General features: G+C 56.8%; 1 protein-coding gene across 1 annotated transcript in view; it reads right to left on the minus strand.

Annotated features, from left to right (window-relative positions):
* LOC144611420 (proline-rich protein 12-like) overlaps window positions 1–25,829 on the minus strand; it is a 47,275-nt gene that overhangs the window by 13,461 nt on the left and 7,985 nt on the right. The window contains 7 exon segments of the mRNA XM_078430490.1: window positions 45–161; window positions 1,487–1,863; window positions 3,151–3,670; window positions 7,330–7,494; window positions 7,496–10,749; window positions 11,617–11,778; window positions 12,830–12,942. Coding sequence (XP_078286616.1) covers window positions 45–161; window positions 1,487–1,863; window positions 3,151–3,670; window positions 7,330–7,494; window positions 7,496–10,749; window positions 11,617–11,778; window positions 12,830–12,942 — 4,708 coding nt within the window.

Consider the following 25,829-nt stretch of genomic DNA (forward strand, 5'->3'; position numbering starts at 1 on the left):
GGGGGTTAGTGTGGGTGTGTGGGGGTGTAGGGTCGGGCACTCACCTGTGTGGACGATGCGTAGTGCCTCTGTCCGTCCCGTACCTGCGGCAGGAAATGCTGCAGCGATGCTTTCTGAACCCGCCAGATAGGGGGGGGCTCGGTGCCCGTCTGCATGGCCAGCTGTGGGGGAGGGAAGGGGGGGAGGGGGGGGGGGAGAGAGTCAGTCACCGGTCAACCTCACCCCCACCCGGTAACCACCCGGCCCACACTGAGACCCCACTGGCCCTTCGGCCCATCCTGACCCTGACAGACCACCCTGTGGTTTCTTTCCACTCGGAGAGTTGTGAATCTGTGGAATTCTCTGCCACAGAAGGCAGTGGAGGCCAATTCTCTGAATGTTTGGAGAGAGTTAGATTTAGCTCTTCGGGCTAATGGAATCAAGGGACGTGGTACTGATTGTGGATGATCAGCCATGATCATATTGAATGGCAGTGCTGGCTCGAAGGGCCGAATGGCCTCCTCCTGCACCTATTGTCTGTTTCCATGTGAATGGGGGCGGGTTGGGGTGTGAGGTGGGGGACCCCCCCCCATCCCTGTCATTGGGGGCAAGTGAAGGGTCAGGACGTACCATTCGGGACTACAGACCCCCCCATCCCATCAGATTAGTTCAGTTTACAGATACAGCGCAGAAACAGGCCCTTCGTCCCACCGATTCCACGCCGACCAGCGATCCCCGCACACTAACACTATCCTACACACACTGGGGACAATTTACACTTACACAAGCCAATTAACCTACAAACCTGCACGTCTTTGGAGTGCGGGAGGAAACTGAAGATCTCGGAGAAAACCCATGCAGGTCACGGGGAGAACGTACAAACTCCGTACAGACGGCGCCCGTGGTCAGGATCGAACCTGGGTTACCGGCGCTGCAAGCGCTGTAAGACAGCAACTCTGCCGGTGTGGTGTAGAGAGACCACCATGTGTGTGGAGTGGAGAGACCATCATGTGTGTGGAGTGAGAGACCACCGTGTACATGTAGTGTGGAGACCACCGTGTATGTGGGGAGACCACCGTGTAGTGTGAGAGACCACCGTGTTGTGTGGGGAGGACCACCGTGTAGTGTGGAGACCACCGTGTTGTGTGGGGACCACCGTGTATGTGGGGAGACCACCGTGTAGTGTGGGGACCACCGTGTAGTGTGGGGGACCACCGTGTATGTGGGGAGACCACCGTGTATGTGGGGAGACCACCGTGTAGTGTGGGGACCACCGTGTATGTGGGAGACCACCGTGTACATGTAGTGTGGAGACCACCGTGTATGTGGGGGGAGACCACCGTGTAGTGTGGAGACCACCGTGTAGTGTGGAGACCACCGTGTAGTGTGGGGACCACCGTGTAGTGTGTGAGACCACCGGTAGTGTGGGACCACCGTGTATGTGCGGGGACCACCGTGTAGTGTGGGGACCACCGTGTATGTGCGGGGAGGGGGGGGGTGACGGTACCTTCAGCTCCTTGATGTCGTCGATCTTGATGACAAACTCGTCCCATTTGCGGATGGCCCCCTCGCCGCCGCTCTCATCGTCCTCCTCGTCCGTCTCGCCGCAGATGGCCACCGCGTCCTGGGCTTTGGCAAGCTTGACCGGTGACGGCGGCTCCTGCTCCTCGGGCAGCGGCGGTGGGGGTGGGGGTGGGGGCGGGGGTGGGGACGGTGGGGACGGTGGGGGCGGGGGTGGCGGTGGGGACTCGGGCGCTGGGGACGGCTCCTCCTCTGGGAGCGGTTCCTTGGGGAAGTCTGGAGATGGAGGGGCAACCTGCTCCGGCTGAGATACCTCCGACGGACAGCTGCTCAAGTCCTTGTCCTCCACCACCACCATGTGCTCTGGCAAAGCAAGGGGACAGTCAGAGCCCAGCATTCCCCTCCCCTCCCCTCCACCACCACCATGTGCTCTGGCAAAGCAAGGGGGACAGTCAGAGCCCAGCATTCCCCTCCCCTCCCCTCCCCTCCCCTCCCTCCACCACCACCATGTGCTCTGGCAAAACAAGGGGACAGTCAGAGCCCAGCATTCCCCTCCCCTCCCCTCCCCTCCACCATGTGCTCTGGCAAAGCAAGGGGACAGTCAGAGCCCCAGCATTACCACTCCCCTTCCCAGCATTCCCCTCCCCTCTGCTCCCAGCATCCCCCTCCCCTCCCCTCCCCCAACTCCCTGCTGGACCTGCGTGCTTACTTTCACTGACTGATGTACAAGGACACCCAAGACAGACACAAAGTGCTGGAGGGGGTCAGGCAGCATCTCGGGAGAGAAGGAATGGGAGACATTTCGGGTCGAGACCCTTCTTCAGTCTGAAGAAAGGTCACCCGTTCCTTCTCTCCCGAGATGCTGCCTGTCCCGCTGAGTTGCTCCAGCACTTTGTGTCTGCAGTTCATTGTTGTGGCCATGTTGTGGCCGTGTTGTGCCCGTGTTGTAACCGTGTTCTGCCCATGTTGTGCCCGTGTTATGGCCGTGTTGTGCCCGTGTTGTGCCCGTGTTATGACTGTGTTATGACCGTGTTGTAACCGTGTCATGCCTGTGTTGTGACCGTGTTCTGGTCGTGTTCTGGCCTTGTTATGCCCGTGTTGTGACCGTGTTCTGGTCGTGTTCTGCCCGTGTTGTGACCGTGTTCTGGCCGTGTTATAGCCGTGTTCTGCCGTGTGTTGTGCCCCTGTTATAGCCGTGTTGTGCCCGTATTGTGACCGTGTTGTGCTCGTGTTCTGCCCGTGTTGTAACTGTGTCATGCCCATGTTGTGACCGTGTTATGCCCGTGTTGTGACCATGTTGTGCCCGTGTTATAGCCATGTTCTGCCCGTGTTGTGCCCGTGTTATAGCTGTGTTGTGCCCGTGTTGTGGCCATGTTGTGCCAGTGTTATAGCCGTGTTGTGCCCGTGTTATAGCCGTGTTGTGCCCGTGTTGTGCTCGTGTTGTGCCCGTGTTATGGCCATGTTGTGCCAGTGTTATAGCCATGTTCTGCCGTGTTGTGCCCGTGTTATAGCCGTGTTGTGCCTGTATTGTGACCGTGTTGTGCCCGTGTTGTAACTGTGTCATGCCCATGTTGTGACGGTGTTATGGCCATGTTATAGCCGTGTTCTGCCCATGTTCTGGCCGTCGGCTGCCTTTGCTCGCCCGGTTACCTGGGTTGTCGGTCTCCTTGCGGTCCACGGGGTCGTAGAGCGCAGAGATGGCGGAGGTGATGCTCTTCTGGAGGTCCTGGTTCTTGCTGACCGAGTCCTCCTCGTCGGAGGAGAAGGAGGGCAGGGTCTCCAGGTTCTTCTTCAGGTCATCGTCGAAGCGTTTGCAGGGGCTGGTGCAGCTCATGAGGCTGTCACTCTCGGACGCGTCCAGCGGCCCCGACAGCATAGACTGGGCCAGGCCGAAGCTGACCACAGAGCCCTGGTTGATGACCGATGACAGGCGACCCTTCTGCGGGCTGGACGTGGTCGCCGGCAGCTGCTGCCGCTTCCCCGACTTCAGGAAGTCCAGGAAGGACGCCATGAACCCGGACTTCATCTCCGGCTGCTTGTCCTCCACCTCCTTTATCTTCTTCTTGATCTTCTCCTGGGTCTGGCTGTTCTCCACAACACTGTCCATCGGCAGGGCCTCCGTGACCTCCACCGGTAACAGGTCACTCGCTTTGGACCCTTGAACCTTGCCCTTGTAAAACAAGACACACAATAAGGTGGATGAAACCAGGGCGGTCAATTAGAAACACACTGACCGGTTGCACCACGACCTGGCAACTCAAACACCCAGCAATGAAGGAGACAACAGAGCGGTGGGCACTGCCCGGCCCACCACGGGTCCTGAACCCCCCCACCACACACTGACCCCCCCACCACACACTGACCCCCCCACCATACACTGACCCCCCCCCACCACACACTGACCCCCCACCACACACTGCCTCCCCCACCACACACTGCCCCCCCACCATACACTGACCCCCCCCACCACACACTGCCCCCCCACCATACACTGACCCCCCACCACACACTGCCCCCCCACCACACACTGCCCCCCCACCATACACTGACCCCCCCACCACACACTGCCCCCCCACCACACACTGCCCCCCCCACCACACACTGACCCCCCCACCACCACACTGCCCCCCCCACCACACACTGCCCCCCACCATACACTGACCCCCCACCACACACTGCCTCCCCACCACCACACTGCCCCCCCACCACACACTGCCTCCCCCACCACACACTGCCCCCCCACCATACACTGACCCCCCACCACACACTGCCCCCCCACCACACACTGCCCCCCACCACACACTGACCCCCCCACCACACACTGCCCCCCCACCACACTGCCCCCCCACCATACACTGACCCCCCACCACACACTGCCCCCCCACCACACTGCCCCCCCCACCATACACTGACCCCCCACCACACTGCCCCCCCACCACACACTGACCCCCCCACCACACACTGCCCCCACCACACACTGACCCCCCCACCACACACTGACCCCCCCACCACACACTGACCCCCCCACCACACACTGCCCCCCCACCAAACTGCCCCCCCACCACACACTGCCCCCCACCACACACTGACCCCCCCACCACACACTGATCCCCCCACCACACACTGCCCCCCCACCATACACTGACCCCCCACCACGCACTGCCCCCCCACCATACACTGCCCCCCCACCACACACTGCCCCCCCACCACACACTGACCCCCCCACCATACACTGACCCCCCCACCACACTGCCCCCCCACCACACTGCCCCCCACTACACACTGCCCCCCCACCATACACTGACCCCCCACCACACACTGCCCCCCCACCATACACTGTCCCCCCCACCACACACTGACCCCCCACCACACACTGCCCCCCACCATACACTGACCCCCCCACCACACACTGACCCCCTCACCACACTGACCCCCCCCACCACACTGCCACCCACCACACACTGCCCCCCCACCATACACTGACCCCCCCACCACACTGCCCCCCACCACACTGCCCCCCCACCATACACTGACCCCCCACCACACACTGCCCCCCACCATACACTGACCCCCCCACCACACACTGACCCCCCACCACACTGCCCCCCACCATACACTGACCCCCCACCACACTGCCCCCCACCACACACTGCCCCCCCCACCACACACTGACCCCCCACCACACACTGCCCCCCCACCATACACTGACCCCCTCACCACACTGCCCCCCACCACACACTGCCCCCCACCACACACTGACCCCCCACCACACACTGCCCCCCCACCATACACTGACCCCCTCACCACTGCCCCCCCACCACACTGCCCCCCACCACACACTGCCCCCCACCACACTGACCCCCCACCACACACTGCCCCCCACCATACACTGACCCCCCCCACCACACTGCCCCCACCACACACTGCCCCCCCACCACACACTGACCCCCCCACCACACTGCCCCCCACCATTCACTGACCCCCCACCACACACTGCCCCCCCACCATACACTGACCCCCCCACCACACACTGACCCCCTCACCACACACTGACCCCCCCACCACACACTGCCCCCCACCATACACTGACCCCCCACCACACACTGACCCCCCACCATACACTGACCCCCCCACCACACTGCCCCCCACCACACTGCCCCCCCACCATACACTGACCCCCCACCACACACTGCCCCCCACCATACACTGACCCCCCCCACCACACACTGACCCCCCACCACACACTGCCCCCCACCATACACTGACCCCCCCACCACACACTGACCCCCTCACCACACTGCCCCCCACCACACACTGCCCCCCCACCACACACTGCCCCCCCACCATACACTGACCCCCCCCACCACAGACCCCCCACCACACACTGCCCCCCACCATACACTGACCCCCCCACCACACACTGACCCCCTCACCACACTGACCCCCCCACCACACTGCCCCCCACCACACACTGCCCCCCCCCCACCACACACTGACCCCCCACCACACACTGCCCCCCCACCACACTGCCCCCCACCATACACTGACCCCCTCACCACACTGCCCCCCACCACACACTGCCCCCCCACCATACACTGACCCCCCACCACACACTGCCCCCCCACCATACACTGACCCCCCCACCACACACTGACCCCCACCACACACTGCCCCCCCACCACACACTGACCCCCCCACCACACTGCCCCACATCCCCCTGACCCACACCACCCTGACCCACACCACCCTGACCCACACCACCCTGACCCACACCACCCCCACCCACACCACCCTGACCCATACCACCCTGGCCACGCTCTCATCTTGCTGCTGCCATGGGGAAGAAGATACAGGAGTGTGAGAACCGTGACCTGCAGGTTCAAGAACAGCTTCTTCCCAGCAACCATCAGGCTGTTGAACACAACACAACACTGACCACCTCGACTGTGATCCTCTACAGACTGAGTCTTTGGTTGCACTACTGACTTCGGCTTTGCACTATTATGGTTACCCCGTAATAATTTAATATATTATTGATTAATATATATCTGTCTAGGTGTTGTTGTGTAAATGGGCCTGTGAAGCTAATGCAGGTAGACACAAAATGCTGGAATAACTCAGCGGGACAGGCAGCATCTCATGAGAAGGAATGGGTGACGTCTCGGATCGAGACGACCGGGGGGGGGGGGGGGGGGGGGGGGGGAGAGAAGGTTTTACCTTTCTAGCTTACAAAACACAAAACTATCCTCCAGTTCCTTCTCTTGCAGATGGGTTAACATATTGCAGATGGGTTAACATATGATGAGCGTTTGTTGGCACTGGGCCTGTACTCGCTGGAGTTTAGAAGGATGAGGGGGGGGGGGGGCCTCATTGAAACTTACCAAACAGTGAAAGACCTGGATAGAGTGGATGTGGAGAGGATGTTTCCACTAGGGGGAGAGTCTAGGACCAGAGGGCACAGCCTCAGAATTAAAGGACGTTCCTTTAGGAAAGATGAGGAAAAATTTCTTTCGTCAGAGGGTGGTGAATCTGTGGGATTCTTTGCCACAGTCGGCTGTAGAGGCCAAGTCAGTGGATATTTTTAAGGCAGAGATTTACAGGTTCCTGATTAGTGCGGGTGTCAGGGGTTATGGGGAGAAGGCAGAATGAAGTTAGGAGGGAGAGATAGATCAGCCGTGATTGAATGGCGGAGTAGACTTGATGGGCCGAGTGGCCTAATTCTGCTGGTACCACTAATGACAACTCGTTAACCGATCGTTTGTACATTTGGCGAGGATGTCATCTCTCACACACGTTATAAACGCAGACGAGGGGCAGTGTGAGCATTACCTTGCTGCACTTGGCTTGGTTCTCCACCTTGAAGCCCTCGTTCTCTCCGTCCGCCTGTTTCTTGCCCCTGCCCCTGCCTCGCCCTCTCTTCTTGGGAGTGTCTATGGCGGGGCCGTGGGACTGATCCAGGGGCCGTATACGGGGCCGGCCGCGGGGCCTGGGGGGGGCCTTTCTCCTTGGGTTTGGAGGCCCTCTTGGGCCTCTTCTTGCCACCGTTGAGGTTGCCGGAGCAGAAGTCGATGTCGGGCACGGGGCTGATGCTGGAGCGGCAGCTGGAGATCAGGTCGGGCAGCAGGTCGGGCAGGCGCCGGTTGTTCAGCCGGATGTCAGCCGGCACATCCTCCTTCTCCTCGTCCTCAAACTCGTACTCCTGGGCGTAGGTCTTCTTCGGCATCAGCGGAGGGGAGTCCTTCTTCTTCAGCAGGTGCAGGGACGATGTCTTGGGGAACTTCTTGTTCTTCATGCTGCAGAAGCTGGCGGTGGTGAGGGGGGACTTGATGTCGTGGGGGCCGGCGGGGCGCTGGCTGTGGGGGGCCATGCCCTGCTGCTCGGACTGGAGGGATGACTCCAGCTCGGACTTCATGGACACCGAGTCCAGGTCGAGGTGCACGGCCTGCCCGTTGCCAGTGTCCGAAGGGCAGTAGCTGGAGTAGCTCTGGTTGGAGTGGATCATGTCGTAGCTGGTCTTCATGCCCTCGCTCCTGTCCAGCGGCTGACCGCTGTCCTCGGCCCCATGCTTGCTGTACTCCTCCCCTCCACACGGTGCCGAGCAGAACATGTCCTCCATCCCGGGGAAGAAGTTCCTCTCTTCATCCTGCAGCAGGGAGTCGGGGAAGCAGATGGAGGTGAGGGGCACGAAGCGAGACTTGCTGGACTGGGGGCTGGGGGCATTGTACTGGTCCTTGCCTTCCACCTGCTGGGAATCCTCAGGTAGGGACTCGTTGGACCCGGGCATCAGGTGCTGCTGGCTGGTGACCTGGCCGCCCTGCGACAGGTGGCTCTCCAGGTGCAGGTCGGGCTCCAGGTACTCCCGCATCTCCTGCGACTGCATGCTGTCCGTCTGCGACATGCCCTCGGGCTGCATGCGGTCGCTGGGCATGCGTGGGGAGCGGGGCTCGCCGGGGAGCAGCGAGGGGTGGGTACGCACGTGGCCCTGCATCTGCTGGCTCTGCAGGTGGGCCTCCAGCATCTGTAGCTGGGGCGACACGGCCTCCGAGTGCAGGCGCTGTGTGTCCATCAGGCGGACGTCCATGGCCGGCTGCACCTTGCGCTGCTGCTGCTGCTGCTGCTGTTGCTGCTGGGCCTGCAGCTGGCTCTGCGTGTGTGTCAGCACAGACTGCAGCAGCTGTGAGGACTGGCTGGAGGTGGGGTGGGCGAGAGGCAGCTGCATTTCTGGCGATGCGTCCAGCATCATCTGCTGCCCCTGCTGCCCCTGCAGCATGCCATGCTGCTCCAGCTGCGACCCGTCGGGCACCAGGCGGTGGGGCCGTGAGCTGGGGTCCCCCCCCTTCTGCAGGAAGCCGTGGCCCTGCCCCAGCTCTTTGGCGTGAGCCTCCAGGTGGGAGGTCTGTAGGTGGTCCACAGACTTCTTGATGTCCTGGGCTAGGCTGTCGATGCTGTTGGCCTGGTGGCTGTAGTGGACCACGGTGGTGGCCAGCCCCTCGGATGAGGAGCGTACATAGTCCTTGGACCGCTCACCCTTCTTCTTGTCCTTCATCCCCTGCAGAGACATCTCCAGCACCTGGTTGTCCAGGCTGGAGCTGGTGCGGATCACACTCTGCAGGTGGTAGCGCTCCTCTGACTTGGACATGGGGTAGGCCATGCCCTTGGTCGCCCGGTCCTCACACTCCACCAGGCCCTGTGTGGGCACACGTGGCGGGCTCTCTGAGTCCAGCAGGTGCTGGATCAGGAAGTCCTCATCCTCCGTCCGCTCCGAGCTCAGCAGGTCCGAGTCAGACTTGTTCTTGCCGTAGGAGGGGGTGCGCTCCAGGGGGGGCTGGGGGGATTGGAAGCCCTGGGAGTGAGAGGACTGGATGTATGAGGGGGAGAGGACTGAGGACAGGTACTTCTGGGGCTGCCCCGGCGAGGCGACGCTCTGGGCCCGGCTGCCCCCAGGTGACTGCAGGGGCCGGATTATCTGGGAGGGGCTGGTGTCTGGCATGGCCTGCACGTGGCTGGCAGAGGAGTACACGATGGAGGGGCCGTGGGTGGACAGGGCCGGGGAGTGGCCCGTGGCATAGCTGAGCGAGGGACTGGCAGTGGGCATCCCCTGCGAGTGGGCAGGCACGTAGCTCTGGCCCGGCGTGGAGTGGGGCTCAGACTGCACACTGTAGCTCTGGATGGGAGCCACGGAGGCCAGGCCGGGCAGCTGGGCTGGGGAGTAGCTGCGGGCCTTGTTAGCCGAGCTCATCTCCTGAGACTGGCTGGAGGCAAAGCCTTGGGACTGGGTGACGGAGGCCATGTTCTGGGCCTGCGTCACGTAGCTCTGGGGCTGGCTGATGGACATCAGGCTCTGTGATGGGCCTGGTGAGTAGGCCTGGGGCTGGCTGGAGATGACCGAGCTCACCTTAGGGGTGGCAGAGGAGTAGTGGTGGGACTGGCCAGTGGATGAGATGCTTTGGCACTTGGGGGTGCTGGTGGAGCGGGGCACTTGGCGGGAGGCCGAGTAGCTCTTGGACTTGGAGGATGAGGAGGTGGAGGAGTAGCCGGGTGACTGGATGATGGGCCGGTAGCTCTGAGGGTGTTCGGGCCGTGATTGCGAGCTCTTCTGGCTGCCCTCGTTGCTGACCGGGGACTGGTCGCCCAGCGGGCTGCAGGACAAGGTGGGGTGCCGGGGCATCTGCTGGAAGCCGTGGCTGCCTCCACAGCTCAGGTAGTGTTGCAGGGAGTGGTGGGAGGCGGGCAGCTGGGCCTGGGCGCTGGACGGCCGCTGGTAGTGCTTGATCACGCTGTCCTGCCGGGGAATGGCCCTCTCGATGCCGGCCGTGGGCGCGCTGGAGAAGACGGACGTGTTGTAGAGCTGGGAGGCCTGGTCGCTGGGGCCCAGCGGTGACGATAGCAGGTTGAACTGGGACTGGAGGTGGCGGGAAGCGGACTCCTGGGCGGTGCGGTAGGCCGAGCTCTGGGTGGGCAGGCCGGTGCCCAGGACAGCACTGCCCAGCCGGTCGAAGGCCAGGGACGACGGCACGCTGGACTGTGAGGACTTGATGTGCAGTAGCGGGTCGTGGGGGGACAACAGCCCGTTGGAGCTGGGGCTGAAGGTGGCGTCCTGCAGGGTTAGCGAGGAGGTGACCGGGAAGCTGCGGCCACTGAACGAGGCCGGGTGCTGGTAGGCCGACAGCGCCGAGGATGATGGGAAGGTGCCCGAGCCGGGGATCGCCCCCGAGATGAACAGCTCCGCCGGCCCTGGGGTGTGCATGGCTGTGGGGCAAAGATAGAGGTTAGCGCCCACACCCACACGGTCCATCCACCCCCCACACGGTCCACCCCCCCCGCACGGTCCACCCCCCCCCCCCACACGGTCCACACACCCCCCCACACGGTCCACACCCCCCCCCCCACACGGTCCACACCCCCCCACACAGTCCACACCCCCCCACACCCCACACGGTCCACACCCCCCCCCCCCCGCACGGTCCAAACACCCCCCCTGCACGGTCCACACCCCCCCCTCCCCACAGGGTCCACCCCTCCCCCGCCCAGTCCACACACCCCCCCTGCACGGTCCACACACCCCACACGGTCCACCCCTCCCCCAGCACGGTCCACACCCCCCCCCACACGGTCCACCCCTCCCCCCGCATGGTCCACCCACCCCACACGGTCCACACCCCCTCCACACTTTCCTTGGTAAATCAGCACCTGCAGTTCCTTGTTCTTATCTTTGATGGGGTTTCGACCATAGTACATTGGCGGCCGCCATTGGTGGAGCGGGAGCACGTGGCCGCTGGCTGGGTGAGGTCACGTGGGGCGCGGGGCGGTGACGTCACCCTTTGTCCCTTATTTGGGAGCAAGGAAGTTGGCAACCCTACTAATACGGGACAAGGGCGGTCCCGTACGGGACAAACCAATTTAGCCCAAAATACGGGATGTCCCGGCTGATACGGGACGGTTGGCGACCCTACTGGTCATCTAGTGGAGGTCCCAGCCCTATCCTAGTGCACCCTGTAGTGAGTAGCGGCCCTTCTTGTAACGCTGCGACGGTGTGCACCCCAAGACTGCCAGACACCAACAGCTGGAGGGGCCACATCTGGCCGGTGTGGGAGCGGGCGGTGCGGAGTGACGTACCTGTCTGCCATGATGGCGTCCGGAACTGCGAGAGGAGGGAGGATGCAGAGGGGCCGGGCTGGGGCGCCCGAGACTCCAGCGCCGAGATCAGGTTCATGACCGAGGCATCCGGCGTGGTGCTGCCCGCGTGGTGTAGGCCCGTCTCAAACAGGCCCGAGAGGCCTAGGACACAGTGACCGGGGCAGTGGTCAGCACACGGCACGGTGAAGTGGACAATGGTCAGATACAGAGACAACAGTCAGGCACAGGGGACCGGCACAGTGGTCAGTACAGTGGTCAGTACAGTGGTCGGTAGTGGTCAGTACAGTGGTCGGGGCAGCGGTCAGTACAGTGGTCGGGGCAGCGGTCAGTACTGTGGTCGGGGCAGCAGTCAGCAGTGGTCAGCACAGTCGTCAGGACAGTGGTCAGCAGTGGTCAGTACAGTGGTCAGGGCAGCCGTCAGTAGTGGTCAGCACAGTGGTCGGGGCAGCGGTCAGCACAGTGGTCAGCAGTGGTCAGTACAGTGGTTGGGGCAGCAGTCAGCAGAGTGGTCAGGGCAGTGGTCAGCACAGTGGTCAGGGTAGCGGTCAGCGGTGGTCAGTACAGTGGTCAGTAGTGGTCGGGGCAGTGGTCAGTACAGTGGTCGGGGCAGTGGTCAGTACAGTGGTCAGCACACAACGAGGTGGACAAGGGTCAGACAATGACCGGGAAAAGGGTCATGGGTCAGGGACTGGGGACAAGTGATCAGGACAGGGGTCAGACGTGGCAAAAACAGTGAGGACACGGGAAAGTGGACAACACTCAGCGCAGTGACCGGGGCACGGGTCAGACACAGGGATTAAACATGAGGTCAGGGGTCAAACATGGTGTCCGGGGTGAGTGTGTGGGGTGAGTGTGAGGGGGTGGGATGGTGAGCGGGTGGGGGTGAGTGTGAGGGTGTGAGTGGGTGGGATGGTGAGGGTGTGGGGGTAGGGGTGAGTGTGTGGGTGTGAGGGTGTGGGATGGTGAGGGTGAGGGGTTTGTGTGAGTGTGAGCGGGTGGGGGTGAGGGGGTGGGGGTGAGTGTGAGGGTGTGGGATGGTGAGGGGGTGGGGGTGAGTGTGAGGGATGGTGAGGGGTGAGTGTGAGGGTGTGGGATGGTGAGGGGGTGGGGGTGAGGGGGTGGGGGTGAGTGTGAGGAATGGTGAGGGGGTGTGGGGTTCCGGGGTGGGTGGTGCGGCAGTGATCGCCCCTACCTGCGGGGTGGTGGTTGGCAGCGTACCCCTGTAGCGGGTGTGGGGTGGCGTAGGCCTGTCGGTGCAGGATGTCCGTGTCGGGGTGCGAGCTGCGGGACCCCCCGTACACCAGGCTGTGGAGAAACACAAACACGCATCAGCACCGGCCGCAACGCCCCAACATCTGGAGCCGCAACACCTCAACATCTGGAGCCGCAACACCTCAACATCTGGAGCCGCAACACCTCAACACCTGGAGCCGCAACACCTCAACATCTGGAGCCGCAACACAACATCTGGAGCTGCAATGCACCACCGTCTGGAGCCACAACGGCCCAACATATGGAACCGCAACGGCGCAACATCTGGAACCGCAATGCAGCACATCTGGAGCCAGAGCACAGCAGCATCTGGAGCCGCACCGCCCCAACATCTGGAGCCGCAACACCAGGAACACAGCAACATCTGGAACTGGAATCACACAACATCTGGAGCCGGAACACCAGGAACAACATAACACCTAGAGTCAGAACGCACCAACATCTGGAGCCGGAACATCCCTTCACCCCTCACCCCTCTCCTCACGCTCTCTCCCCCTGCCCGTGTTAGTGTGTCTCCCCACGGCTCAGCCTGTCTGACTGGCCGGCTATTTTTAGCCTCATGCCCATGTAATCCCATGGGAATTTGTATTTGTTGATCAGACACCCAGCAAAGCCTCGGCACGGAGCTGTCTGCCCCTCCACACCGCCACACGGCAGTCTCACTGGCACCGCACGCCAGGTATCACGCACACACACACCACACACGCACCACACACGCACGCACGCGCACACACACTGCACACACCACGCACACAACCGACACACACGCGCACTGCACACACCACACACACGCACACGCGCACACACACACTGCACACACACCACACACACGTACACAGGCACACACCATACATACAAGCACACACCTCTCTCTCTCACACACACACACACACACACACACAAACTGCGTGCACACACACACCACACACACAACCAAAGCTTTTCACTGTATCTCGGTACACGTGACAATAAACAAAACTCAAACTCACACACACACACCTACTTTACACAGACACGCACACAGTTGAGGAAGGTACTGTAACAGCATTTAAAAGACATCTGGACAGGTACATGGATAGAAAAGGTTTAGAGGGAGGAGGGATGAGGTTATTTTGGGCTTCTTGGTCGGCATGGATGAGTAGTGCTGAAGGGTCATTGGGCAGGTTGTGCAGCGGGTAGAGCTGCTGCCTCACAGCACCACAGACCCGGGTTCCATCCTGACTACAGGTCCTGTCTGTGCGGAGTTTGCATGTTCTCCCCGTGACCTGCGTGGGTTTTCTCCAGGTGCTTTCTCTCACATCCCAAAGACGTGCAGATTTATAGGTTAATTGCCTTCGGCAAAATTGTAAACTGTCCCTAGTGTGTGGGATAGTGCTGGTGTACGGGATGATCGCTGGTCAGTGCGGACTCGGTGGGCTGAAGGGCCTGTTTCCATGCTGTATCTCTAAAGTGAATTCTAAACAAGAGGCCAGTTTCCGTGCTGGATGACAAAAAGATCTTTGACAAGTGGTGACATGTTTGCAGATGAAGGTAGACACAAAATGCTGGAGTAACTCAGCGGGACAGGCAGCATCTCTGGAGGGAAGGAATGGGTGACATTTCGAGTCAAGACACTTCTTCAGAGCCAATCCTTCTCTCCCGAGATGCTGCCTGACCCGCTGAGTTACTCCAGCATTTTGGTGTCTACCTTTGATTTAAACCAGCACCTGCAGTTCTTTCCTGGCGTACTTGGGCCAGTGGCTGGGCCAGTGGTCAGACATACTTGGTCCAGTGGCTGGGCTAGTGGTCAGATGTACTTGGGCCAGTGGTCAGACGTGCTTGGGCCAGTGGCTGGTCTAGTGGTCAGACATACTTGGGCCAGTGGCTGGGCCAGTGGTCAGACATACTTGGGCCAGTGGCTGGGCCAGTGGTCAGACGTACTTGGGCCAGTGGTCAGACGTACTTGGGCCAGTGGCTGGGCCAGTGGTCAGACATACTTGGGCCAGTGGCTGGGCTAGTGGTCAGATGTACTTGGGCCAGTGGCTGGGCTAGTGGTCAGTGGTCCGGTCACCCCGTGGGGAGTGGGGGAGGGGGTGGGGGCCGCAGGGGCCGCTGATGTCCCTGGCAGCCGTGACATTGACCTCTGGCCCTCCGCACAACGGTTCACATCTCCGGCTGATCATTAACGCTCACATCAAAGGCTCAGGCATGGAGGAGGCAGCCGAACGCCCAGCACCCCGGAGATAAAGCACCTAGCCGCGGGGAGGGAATGAGTGTGTGAGAACGACGGAGGGGAGAGGGAGAGAGAGAGAGGGAGGGGGGCGGCAGAGAGAGGGGTGGGATCATGTTTATAAGGGACAGGAGCAGAATTAGGCCATTCGGCCCATCAAGTCTACTCCGTCATTCAATCATGGCTGATCTATCTCTCCCTCCTAACCAAAGATACTAGAGGAGCAAGATAGACCACTCGACCCTAAAAACCGTAGTACGACACGGCGCCATTTTAGTAGGCAGGAACTTGCAGAAACATTTAAAAAGCAAAACAAAAATCTGTGAATTGATAGATGAGATATATTCTGCATTTTTATGGTATCATCACACATACTGTTCCCCCACAACACTGATTACACTGCGAGAGACAAAGCGAACGGCGGGCTTTGCTTACTAAAATGGCGGACGTTCTGCTCCTTTCCGTACTACACTTCAGTATAGGCGATTTCAACGGAGTGGTTCATCTTGTTCCTCTGGTATCTTTGCTTCTAACCCCATCCTCCTGCCTTCTCCCCATAACCCCTGACACCCGTACTAATCAAGAATATATCAATCTCTGCCTTAAATATATCCACTGACTTGGTCTCCGCCTCCGTGGCAAAGAATCCCACAGATTCACACTCTCTGACTAAAGAGATACCACATCAGCCTCTGATCCCCCATAGCCTCTGACTGACAGGGAACCGGCTGAGATCAGCCAACAATCTGCCCACCACACTTAGCAGGGTTATTGATTGATCGAATAGACACAGCACCGAAGCAGGCCCTTCAGCCCTGCGAGTCCACGCCAGCCAGTGATTCCCCGTTCACACTAGTTCTGTGATATCCCACTTTCTCATCCGCTCCTTACACACCAGGGGGCAATTTATAGAGGGCGATTAACCTACAAACCCGCACGGCTTTGGGATGTGGGAGAAAACCAGAGCACCCGGAGAAAACCCACGTGATCACAGGGAGAATGTGCAAACGCCACACAGGCAAGGCAGCACCCGAGGTCAGGATGAAGCCAGGTCTCTGGCGCCGTGAGACAGTGGCTCTACCAGCTGCACCACTGTGCTGCCCCCTGCCATGGCTTAAAATGTTCTGGTTTTAACTGCTAAATACCGTGGGGATGCAAACTCGCACAGTTTCCAAGCTGGGAAGTGTGGTTTCATTCACAAATAAACCTCAACGCCAACAGCTAATCTGAACCCTGCAGGGTGTTACTCCAGCGTTTTGTGTCTACCTGCAGTGTGTTTATTTTCTGGTCACTTGGTGTAACAAAGCAACATGTAACCGTCAGGAAACCTTACACAGACCACTGGAGCAACCACAATCCTGCCCCAGATCACCCAATACCCACATTGTGTGTGGGAACTGCAGACGCTGGTTTAAACCGAAGATAGACACAGAGTGCTGGAGTAACTCAGTGGGTCAGGCAGCATCTCTGAAGAACATGGATAGGTGACGTTTCACATAGTGCTGGAGTAACTCAGCGGGTCAGGCAGCATCTCTGAAGAACATGGATAGGTGATGTTTCACAGAGTGCTGGAGTAACTCAGCGGGTCAGGCAGCATCTCTGAAGAACATGGATAGGTGATGTTTCACAGAGTGCTGGAGTAACTCAGCGGGTCAGGCAGCATCTCTGGAGAACATGGATAGGTGACCTTTCGGGTCAGGACTGATGCATCAGGTTATGAATAACGACTCCAGAAGAGATGAAAATATTTATAGATTTTTTAAAAAGTCCCTTGTAAATGACTGCGCCCAGTTCTCCAGCAAACTCCCTCTGTAAACCTCACACTGCAATTAAGCATCGCAACAAGCCCAGGCACTGCCCAGGCAGTTTAACATCCTCCCCTCCCCCCCCCCCCCACCCACCCTCCCCCCTTCCCTCCTTCTCTCCACAGATGCTGCCTGACCCGCTGAGTTACTCCAGCACTCTGTGAAACGTCACCTATCCATGTTCTAGATTTAGATTTTTAGATTTAGAGATACAGCGCGGAAACAGGCCCTTCGGCCCACCGGGTCCACGCCGACCAGCGATCCCCGCACACTAGCACTATCCTACACACACTAGGGACAATTTATATTTATCCCAAACCAATTAACCTGCAAACCTGTACGTCTTTGGAGTGTGGGAGGAAACTGGAGATCCCGGTGAGAACCCACGCAGGTCACGGGGAGAACGTACAAACTCCGTACAGACAGCACCCGTAGTCAGGATTGAACCCGGGTCTCTGGCGCTGTGAGGCAGCAGCTCTACCCGCTGCACCACCGTGACGCCCCAAATAATATTCGTTTAGAGCTAAAACTCTTGAAAGAACATTTGTGAACACTTTGATTTTTATTTGCTGATTTAAAAATTATTGAATTACTCTTGGCACTAATGTACATTTGTTTATTCATTCATTGCCACAGACGGTGATGGAGGCCAAGTCACTAGGTATTTTTAAAGCAGGGATTGATAGGCTCATGAGTAGTGAAGGTGTCACAGGGAGAAGGCAAGAGAATGGGGTTGATAGATCAGCCATGATTGAATGACAGAGCAGACTCGATGGGCCGAATGGGCAAATTCCACTCCTATGTTTCATGAACTTATAACTAATCTTGGTTTGGTCTAAATCACTAAACTAAATACCTAAAGCGTAAAGTGAACTTGGACAAGGAGCACACTGGTCAGATCATCAATTTCCAACATAGAAAGCAATCAGTCTGAAGAAGGGCCCCGACCTGAAACGTCACCTATCCATGTTCTCCACAAATGCTGCCTGACCCGCTGAGTTACTCCAGCACTCTGTGAAACGTCACCTATCCATGTTCTCCAGAGATGCTGCCTGACCCGCTGAGTTACTCCAGCACTCTGTGAAACGTCACCTGTCCATGTTCTCTTTTTACTTGGACCAGCATCTGCAGTTCCTTGTTTCTACATTTTGTCCTACACAGTTTAGTTTAGAGACTCAGCATGTTAACAGGCCATTCGGCCCACCGAGTCCACACCGGCCATCGATCACTCGTTCACACTAGTTCTACGTTATCCCACTTTCTCATCCACTCCCCACACACTCGGGGCTATTTACAGAGGGACGATTAGCCTACAAACCCGCACATCTTTGGGATGTGGTAGGCAACAGGGGCACCCGGAGAAAACCCACGCGGTCACAGGGAGAACGTGCCAACTCCGTACAGAGAGCACCCAGAGTCAGGATTGAACCCGAGTCTCTGGCGCTGTGAGGCAGCAGCTCTACCCGCTGCGCCACCGTGAAGAAGGCAGATGAAATTTCCAGAATTACCAGACAAAATCCCCCAAAGATTTATCACGCGAGCTTCACTGTAAACAGGGTCACGTTGAACCTGCAACCCAAATACTGAGGGGATGCACGAAACCGCACTGAAATGCTCTACCTGCTGCACCACCATGCCACCCTAATAGTGATATTACTGGTAAAGGACAAGGACATTATTCTCCCAACTTTGTCGTCATCTCATGATATCCCAGTCTCAAACTAAACTCACGACATGACCTCTCGCTGTGTTCAGCACCTCCAACCCTCAGTCTGAAGAAGGGTCTCGACCCAAAACCTCACCCATTCCTTCTCACCAGAGATGCTGCCTGTCCCGCTGAGTTACTCCAGCACTCTGTGAAACGTTGCCTATCCATGTTCTCCACAGATGCTGCCTGTCCCGCTGAGTTACTCCAGCACTCTGTGAAACGTTACCTATCCATGTTCTCCACAGATGCTGCCTGACCCGCTGAGTTACTCCAGCATTTTGTGTCCATCTCTAACACTCAGCTGAATTACACACAGGCTAGCACGGGTCATATTTGGGCAGAGGTTTGGATCAAGGGGCAGGATTTGGTCAATAGTTAAGAGCGTTTCATTGTCAGAGAAATAAGGAACTTCAGACGCTGGGCTCCTGAACAAAATCTCAGCAGGTCAGGCAGCATCTGTGGAGGACATACACAGGCAACATCTCCGGTCAGGACCCTCCTCCAGACTCCAGACCCACCGAGATACAGAAACAGATCAATGAAATTGTCTGAAGAAGGGTTTCAACCCAAAACATCACCCATTCCTTCCCTCCAGAGACACTGCTTATCCCACTGAGTTACTCCAGCATTTTGTGTCTATCTTCGGTATAAACCAGCATCTGCAGTTCCTTCTAACACAATGAAATTCTTACTTGCAGCTTTATAGACTCACTAACGCAACACATGCAAATATATAACAATAAGTAAAACAATAAATTAATAGTAGCATTATTAGGTAACTATAATTGTGCAAACTGAAGTCCGTAATGCAACCAAACACAAGGTGGTGCAGTGGTAGAGTTACTGCCTTGCAGCACTTGCAGCGCCAGAGACCCGGGTTCCATCCTGTCTATGGGTGCTGCCTGTACGGAGTTTGTACGTTCTCCCCGTGGGTTTTCACCGGGTGCTCCAGTTTCCTCCCACATTCCAAAGACATACAGGTTTGTAGGTTAATTGGCTTGGTGTAATTGTAAATTGTCCCTAGTGTGTGTAGGATAGAAAAATAGACATAGAAAAGAGGTGCAGGAGGAAGCCATTCGGCCCTTCGAGCCAGCACCGCCATTCAATATGATCATGGCTGATCATCCAGAATCAATACCCCGTTCCTGCTTTCTCCCCATATCCCTTGATTCCGTTAGCCCCAAGAGCTATATCCACCTCTCTCTTGAAAACATCCAGTGAATTGGCCTCCACTGCCTTTTGCGGCAGAGAATTCCACAGATTCACAGCTCTCTGGGTGAAAACACAATAGTGACAGTGCGAGTGTACGGGGATTGCTGGTCGGCGCTGACTTGATGGGGTCGAATGGCCTGTTTCCGCGCTGCATCTCTAAACTAAACGGCACACAGGTGTAGAAGATCACAGTTGCTGAGCTTAGTGTTGTACAGTGTTTAAGAGCTTGGTGGTTGCTAGGCAGAAGCGAGGGGTAAGTGACGGAGATGGAATGCCGGAGTTTAGGACGTGGGAATCGGGGAGTGTGGATGCCTTTCCAAACACAACACAAACTCTGCCGGGAAAATATATAATTATACTGCAGTGTTGTGCTGAGACTGAACCGTCTCACACACCCACTGGGTATCCTTATTGAATACTTAGCAGCAACACCGACTAATGTGACATATACACCTTCTGCTTCACATCCCTCAGCATTTTAAATGTTCTTCATTTCAGTAAATGATTTTTGCCTGTTAGTGCTGGCAGCCCAGAGTGTGCGTCATTCAGCTACACAGAAGTAGGTCACACTCGCTGGGCTGCGCTGGCCCCACTCAGGACAGATGTTGAGACCTGATTATCAGTGGCACATCTGGGCGGTGGGGAACATAAGGAAGGGGGGAGAGATTGGGGAATTTTTAGTTTAGAGATACAGCGTGGAAACAGGCGCTTCAGCCCACCGAGTCCACGCCGACCAGCGATCCCCGCACACTAACATTAGAACAATTTACAATTTTACCAAAGCCAATTAACCTACAAACCCGCATGTGTTTGGAGTGTGGGAGGAAACCGGAGAAAGCCCACGTGGCTCTGGAGACACACCTTGTTTAGGGCTGATCACACGGGGCCCAACAGGAAGGGGTCAATCCTTATGGTGGGGACAACTTCTCTGGAGTGGTCAAAGGCTTCGTTTTCACCACCGTGTGGCCTGCCCACTGCCCCAGTGCCCACTGCTTACTGCATCACTGCCCCAGTGCACACTGCACGGGGGGAGGGGGTGTTGGTCAGGGGCTACAGAGGCAAGCAGCAGAGCCCAATATCCTCAGTGGCTGGTGGCCAAATGCACCATGCATGGACAGGCTCAGGCCTAGACACAGGCCCAGGTGCAAGCCCGGGCAGACACAGGCCAAACACACAGACACAGGCCCAGGTGCAAGCCCAGGCAGACACAGGCCAAACACACAGACACAGGCCCAGATGCAAGCCCAGGCAGACACAGGCCAAACAGACACAGACACAGGGCCACATGCAAGCCCAGGCAGACACAGGCCAAACACACAAGACACAGGCCCAGAGACACAGGCAGACACACAGACACAGGCACACAGACACAGGCCCATAGGCACACACCGGCACACAGACACAGGCCCACAGCCAGAGACACACAGACACAGGCCCAGATGCAAGCCCAGGCAGACACAAGCCAAACAAACACAGGCCCAAAGGCACAGGCAGACACACAGACACATAGACACAGCCCCATACGCACAGACACAGCGCAATACGCACAGAAACAGGCCCGGACACAGACACACGCACAGACAGACAGACATCCAGTCCAGTTCAGAGCCTTCCACCCAGAGCCACAACTGCTCACAGTGGGGTGGGGGGGCAAGTACGCGGAGGGGAATGGCACCTGTCCATCTGCCCTTTGACAGTGTGAGGTTCTAATCCACATTACGCCACCGCCCATCAGTCAACCCTGCCGCCATTTTCTTGGCCAACAGACGCAGAAAGGCCAAACTGCTTTTCTGTGGAAATGCACTCAGGTAAAACATTAAAACCTAAACCTTACCCGAGGCCATAACTCTTTTAACTACATAAAATAAAAAACAGAAAGTTCTGGAAGCACTCAGCAGATCAGGCAGTGTCTGACCATTAGCACACTCATTGAACAGGGTGGACGGTCACAATCCTTTGTCCAGGGCAGGAATGTCAAGGTCTAGAGGGCAGAGCGTGAAGGTGAGAGAGGGGCAAAGTTTAAAGGAGATGTGCGGGGCAAGTTTTTTTTAAACACAGAGAGTGGTGGGTGCCTGGAACGCGCTGCCAGGGGTGGTGGTGGAGGCAGATACCATGGTGGTGTTGTAGAGGCTTTTAGACCGGCACATGGATACGCAGGGAATAGAAACATAGAAAATAGGTGCAGGAGTAGGCCATTCGGCCCTTCGAGCCTGCACCGCCATTCAATATGATCATGGCTGATCATCCAGCTCAGTAACCTGTACCTGCCTTCTCTCCATACCCCCTGATCCCTTTAGCCACAAGGACCACATCTAACTCCCTCTTAAATATAGCCAATGAACTGGCCTCAACTACCTTCTGTGGCAGAGAATTCCACAGACTCACCACTCTCTGTGTGAAGAAATGTTTTCTCATCTCGGTCCTAAAAGACTTCCCCCTAATCCTTAAGCTGTGACTCCTGGTTCTGGACTTCCCCAACATCGGGAACAATCTTCCCGCATCTAGCCTGTCCAACCCCTTAAGAATTTTATATGTTTCTATAAGATCTAAATTCCAGCGAGTATAAGCCTAGTCTATCCAGTCTTTCTTCATATGAAAGTCCTGCCATCAATCTGGTGAACCTTCTCTGTACTCCCTCTAAGGCTAGAATGTCTTTCCTCAGATTAGGAGACCAGAACTGTACACAATACTCCAGGTGCGGTCTCACCAAGGCCCTGTACAACTGCAGCAGAACCTCCCTGCTCCTATACTCAAATCCTCTTGCTATGAATGCTAACATACCATTCGCTTTCTTCACTGCCTGCTGCACCTGCACGCTTGCTTTCAATGACTGGTGCACCATGACACCCAGGTCCTGACGGATATGGATGGACGGATATGGATCACAGGCTGGCAGAGGAGATCGGTTTATGGTGTAGGAAGGAACTGCAGACGCCGGTTTAAACAGAAGACGGACACAAAATGCTGGAGTAACTCAGCGGGTCAGGCAGCATCTCTGGAGAGAAGGAATGGGTAACGTTTCGGGTCGAGACCCTTCTTCAGACTAGTTAGGGAAAAGGGAAACGAGAGATATAGACGGTGATGTAGAGAGATACAGAACAATGAATGATTAGTTGACCTTGGCATCACGTTCAGCACGGACATTGTGGGCCGAAGGGCCTGTTCCTGTGCTGTATAGTTCTGTGTAGTTAAGTTTTTCTGATCCGTTATAGTGCATCAGAACAAAACCATGTCTCTCTCTCTCCATACACTTTGTCTGACCCGCTGAGTTACTCCTTCATTTTGTGTCTATCTTTGATTTAAACCAGCATCTGCAGTTCCTTCCTACACCTGTTTCTCTCTCCACAGATGCTGCCTGATCTGCTGAGTTTTCCACTGTTCTCTGTCTCAGAGTTGCAGCATCGACAGTATTTTGATTTTTGTTCACTTAATTTCTTCCCTTACCCCTGCTGTTGCCACGGGAACGATTGCGACCACACGGGGAGGAAACAGGGCAAATCATCTCGACCTGGTGAAGGTGGTGGCTCAACCAAGTTAACTACTGACCTAACCCGGTTAACTGCAGGTAACTAGTTCTCCAGCGACTGTGAGCACCCGGTAACCGGTCCCCAAGCCCACAGAGTGCGTCTGATAACCGGTCCCCCAGCCCACAGAGCTCGTCTGATAACCGGTCCCCCAGCCCACAGAGTGCTACCGATTACAGGTCCCCCAGCCCATAGAGTGCGTCTGATATCCTGTCTCCCAGTGTGCGCCCGGGTAAACAGTCCCCGTTACCATAGGTAGACCAAAGGGTGCAGAATATAGTCCTCAGCATTGTAGCGCATCAGTTCCAGAGACAAAGTCCAATGTCCGCAACGGTGTAGAGGTGAATCGGACAGTGCCGTAGCTTATGGAAGGACCGTTCAGAAGCCGGATAACAGAGGGGAAGAAGCTGTTCCTGAGTCTGGTGGTGCGCGCTTTCAAGCTTCTATTTCACAGAGGCTAATCGGCCCACGTCTTTGGGAGACAGGAGGACACCCAGAAACATCAGATGCAGCGCACCAAGCACACAGAGACCGCTGGAGGTCAGGGTCGAGGTACCCCGGCACTTTGTGTCCTTTTTTGTAAACCTGCATCAGCAGTTCTTTGTTTCCACATTAGGTCACACACAGGGTGGCACGGTGGCGCAGCGGGTAAAGTTACTGCCTCACAGCATCAGAGACCCCGGTTCGATCCTGACTACGGGTGCTGTCTGTAGGGAGTTTGTACGTTCTCCCTGTAACCCCGTGGGTTTTCTCCGGGTGCTCTGGTTTCCTCCCAAGTTCTAAAGACGTGCAGGTTTGTGGGTTAACTGACATAGAAACATAGAAACATAGAAAATAGGTGCAGGAGTAGGCCATTCGGCCCTTCGAGCCTGCACCGCCATTCAATATGATCATGGCTGATCATCCAGCTCAGTAGCCTGTACCTGCCTTCTCTCCATACCCCCTGATCCCTTTAGCAAAAAGGGCCACATCTAACTCCCTCTTAAATATAGCCAATGAACTGGCCTCAACTACTTTCTGTGGCAGAGAATTCCACAGATTCACCACTCTGTGTGAAGAAATGTTTTCTCATCTCGGTCCTAAAAGACTTCCCCCTTATCCTTAAGCTGTGACCCCTGGTTCTGGACTCCCCCAACATCGGGAACAATCTTCCCGCATCTAGCCTCTCCAACAACCCCTTAAGAATTTTATATGTTTCTATAAGATCCCCCCTCAGTCTTCTAAATTCCAGCGAGTACAAGCCCAGTCTATCCAGTCTTTCCTCATATGAAAGTCCCGCCATCCCAGGGATCAATCTGGTGAACCTTCTCTGTACTCCCTCTAAGGCAAGAACGTCTTTCCTCAGGTTAGGAGACCAAAACTGTACACAATACTCCAGGTGCGGTCTCACCAAGGCTTCTGAGAAAAATTGTTCCTCGTGTGTGTGGGATAAAACTAGTGTACGGGGGATCATTGGTCTGCATGTACTCGGTATGCTAAAGGGCCTGTTTGTAAGCTGTATCGCTAATGTAAACTAAACGTTTGTACCACCTTAAACCTCTTCAAAGCTCAAACTTTAAAAAGCAGCATTTTTAAACCTTAAATAAAACTTAATCTCATCGACTTCAGCCCAATCTCCGATCCCCTCTCCATCAGTGAAATTCCCAATCGCTGTTAAACAGAGGCCACACCCACCCACCCACCCTGCCTTTCCATCTTGACCTGTCCAAATAGCCGAGCCCAAGCACAGCTTTGTGCAGGACCCATCTCCCATCTCTGCCCCCCACAATAGTAACATTGTGCCTAAGGTCTAGGAGTGGCAGCACGGTGGCGCAGCAGTAGAGTTTCTGCCTTACAGCGAATGCAGCACCAGACACCCGGGTTCAATCCCGACTACGGGTGCTGTCTGTACGGAGTTTGTACGTTCTCCCTCCAAGATCCTTGGTTTCCTCCCACACTCCAAAGATGTGCAGGTATGTAGGTTAATTGGCTTGGTACAAATGTAAATTGTACCTAGTGCGTTAGTGTGCGGGAATCGCTGGTCGGTGCGGACTCGGTGGGCCGAAGGGCCTGCTTCCACACCGTGTCACGAAACCAAACTAAACCAACAAAAATAAACTAGTGCCTAATTGTGATTGTGCCCAATATGTATCTATTTCACCGTAACTAGGTACACGCCACAATAAAGCACCAGTGAACCGTTCTCCTGACATGGTGGGCCCACTCTGCTCATTAACAGAAACCCCCCCAGTTTCTGCGCAGTTTTGTGCATCCCCTTAGTACTTGCGTTGCAGGTTCAACGCCACCCTGTTTAGGGTGAAACTTGCATGATAAATGTTTGGGGGGATTTTGTCTGGTATTTCTGGAAATTTCATCTACGGTGGCACGGTGGCGCAGCGAGTAGAGCTGCTGCCTCACGGCTCCAGAGGCCCGGGTTCCATCCTGGCTACGGGAGCTGTCTGTACGGAGTTTGCATGTTCTCC

The sequence above is a fragment of the Rhinoraja longicauda genome, chromosome 40 (genome assembly GCF_053455715.1).
Source record: "Rhinoraja longicauda isolate Sanriku21f chromosome 40, sRhiLon1.1, whole genome shotgun sequence".
NCBI lineage: Eukaryota > Metazoa > Chordata > Chondrichthyes > Rajiformes > Arhynchobatidae > Rhinoraja > Rhinoraja longicauda.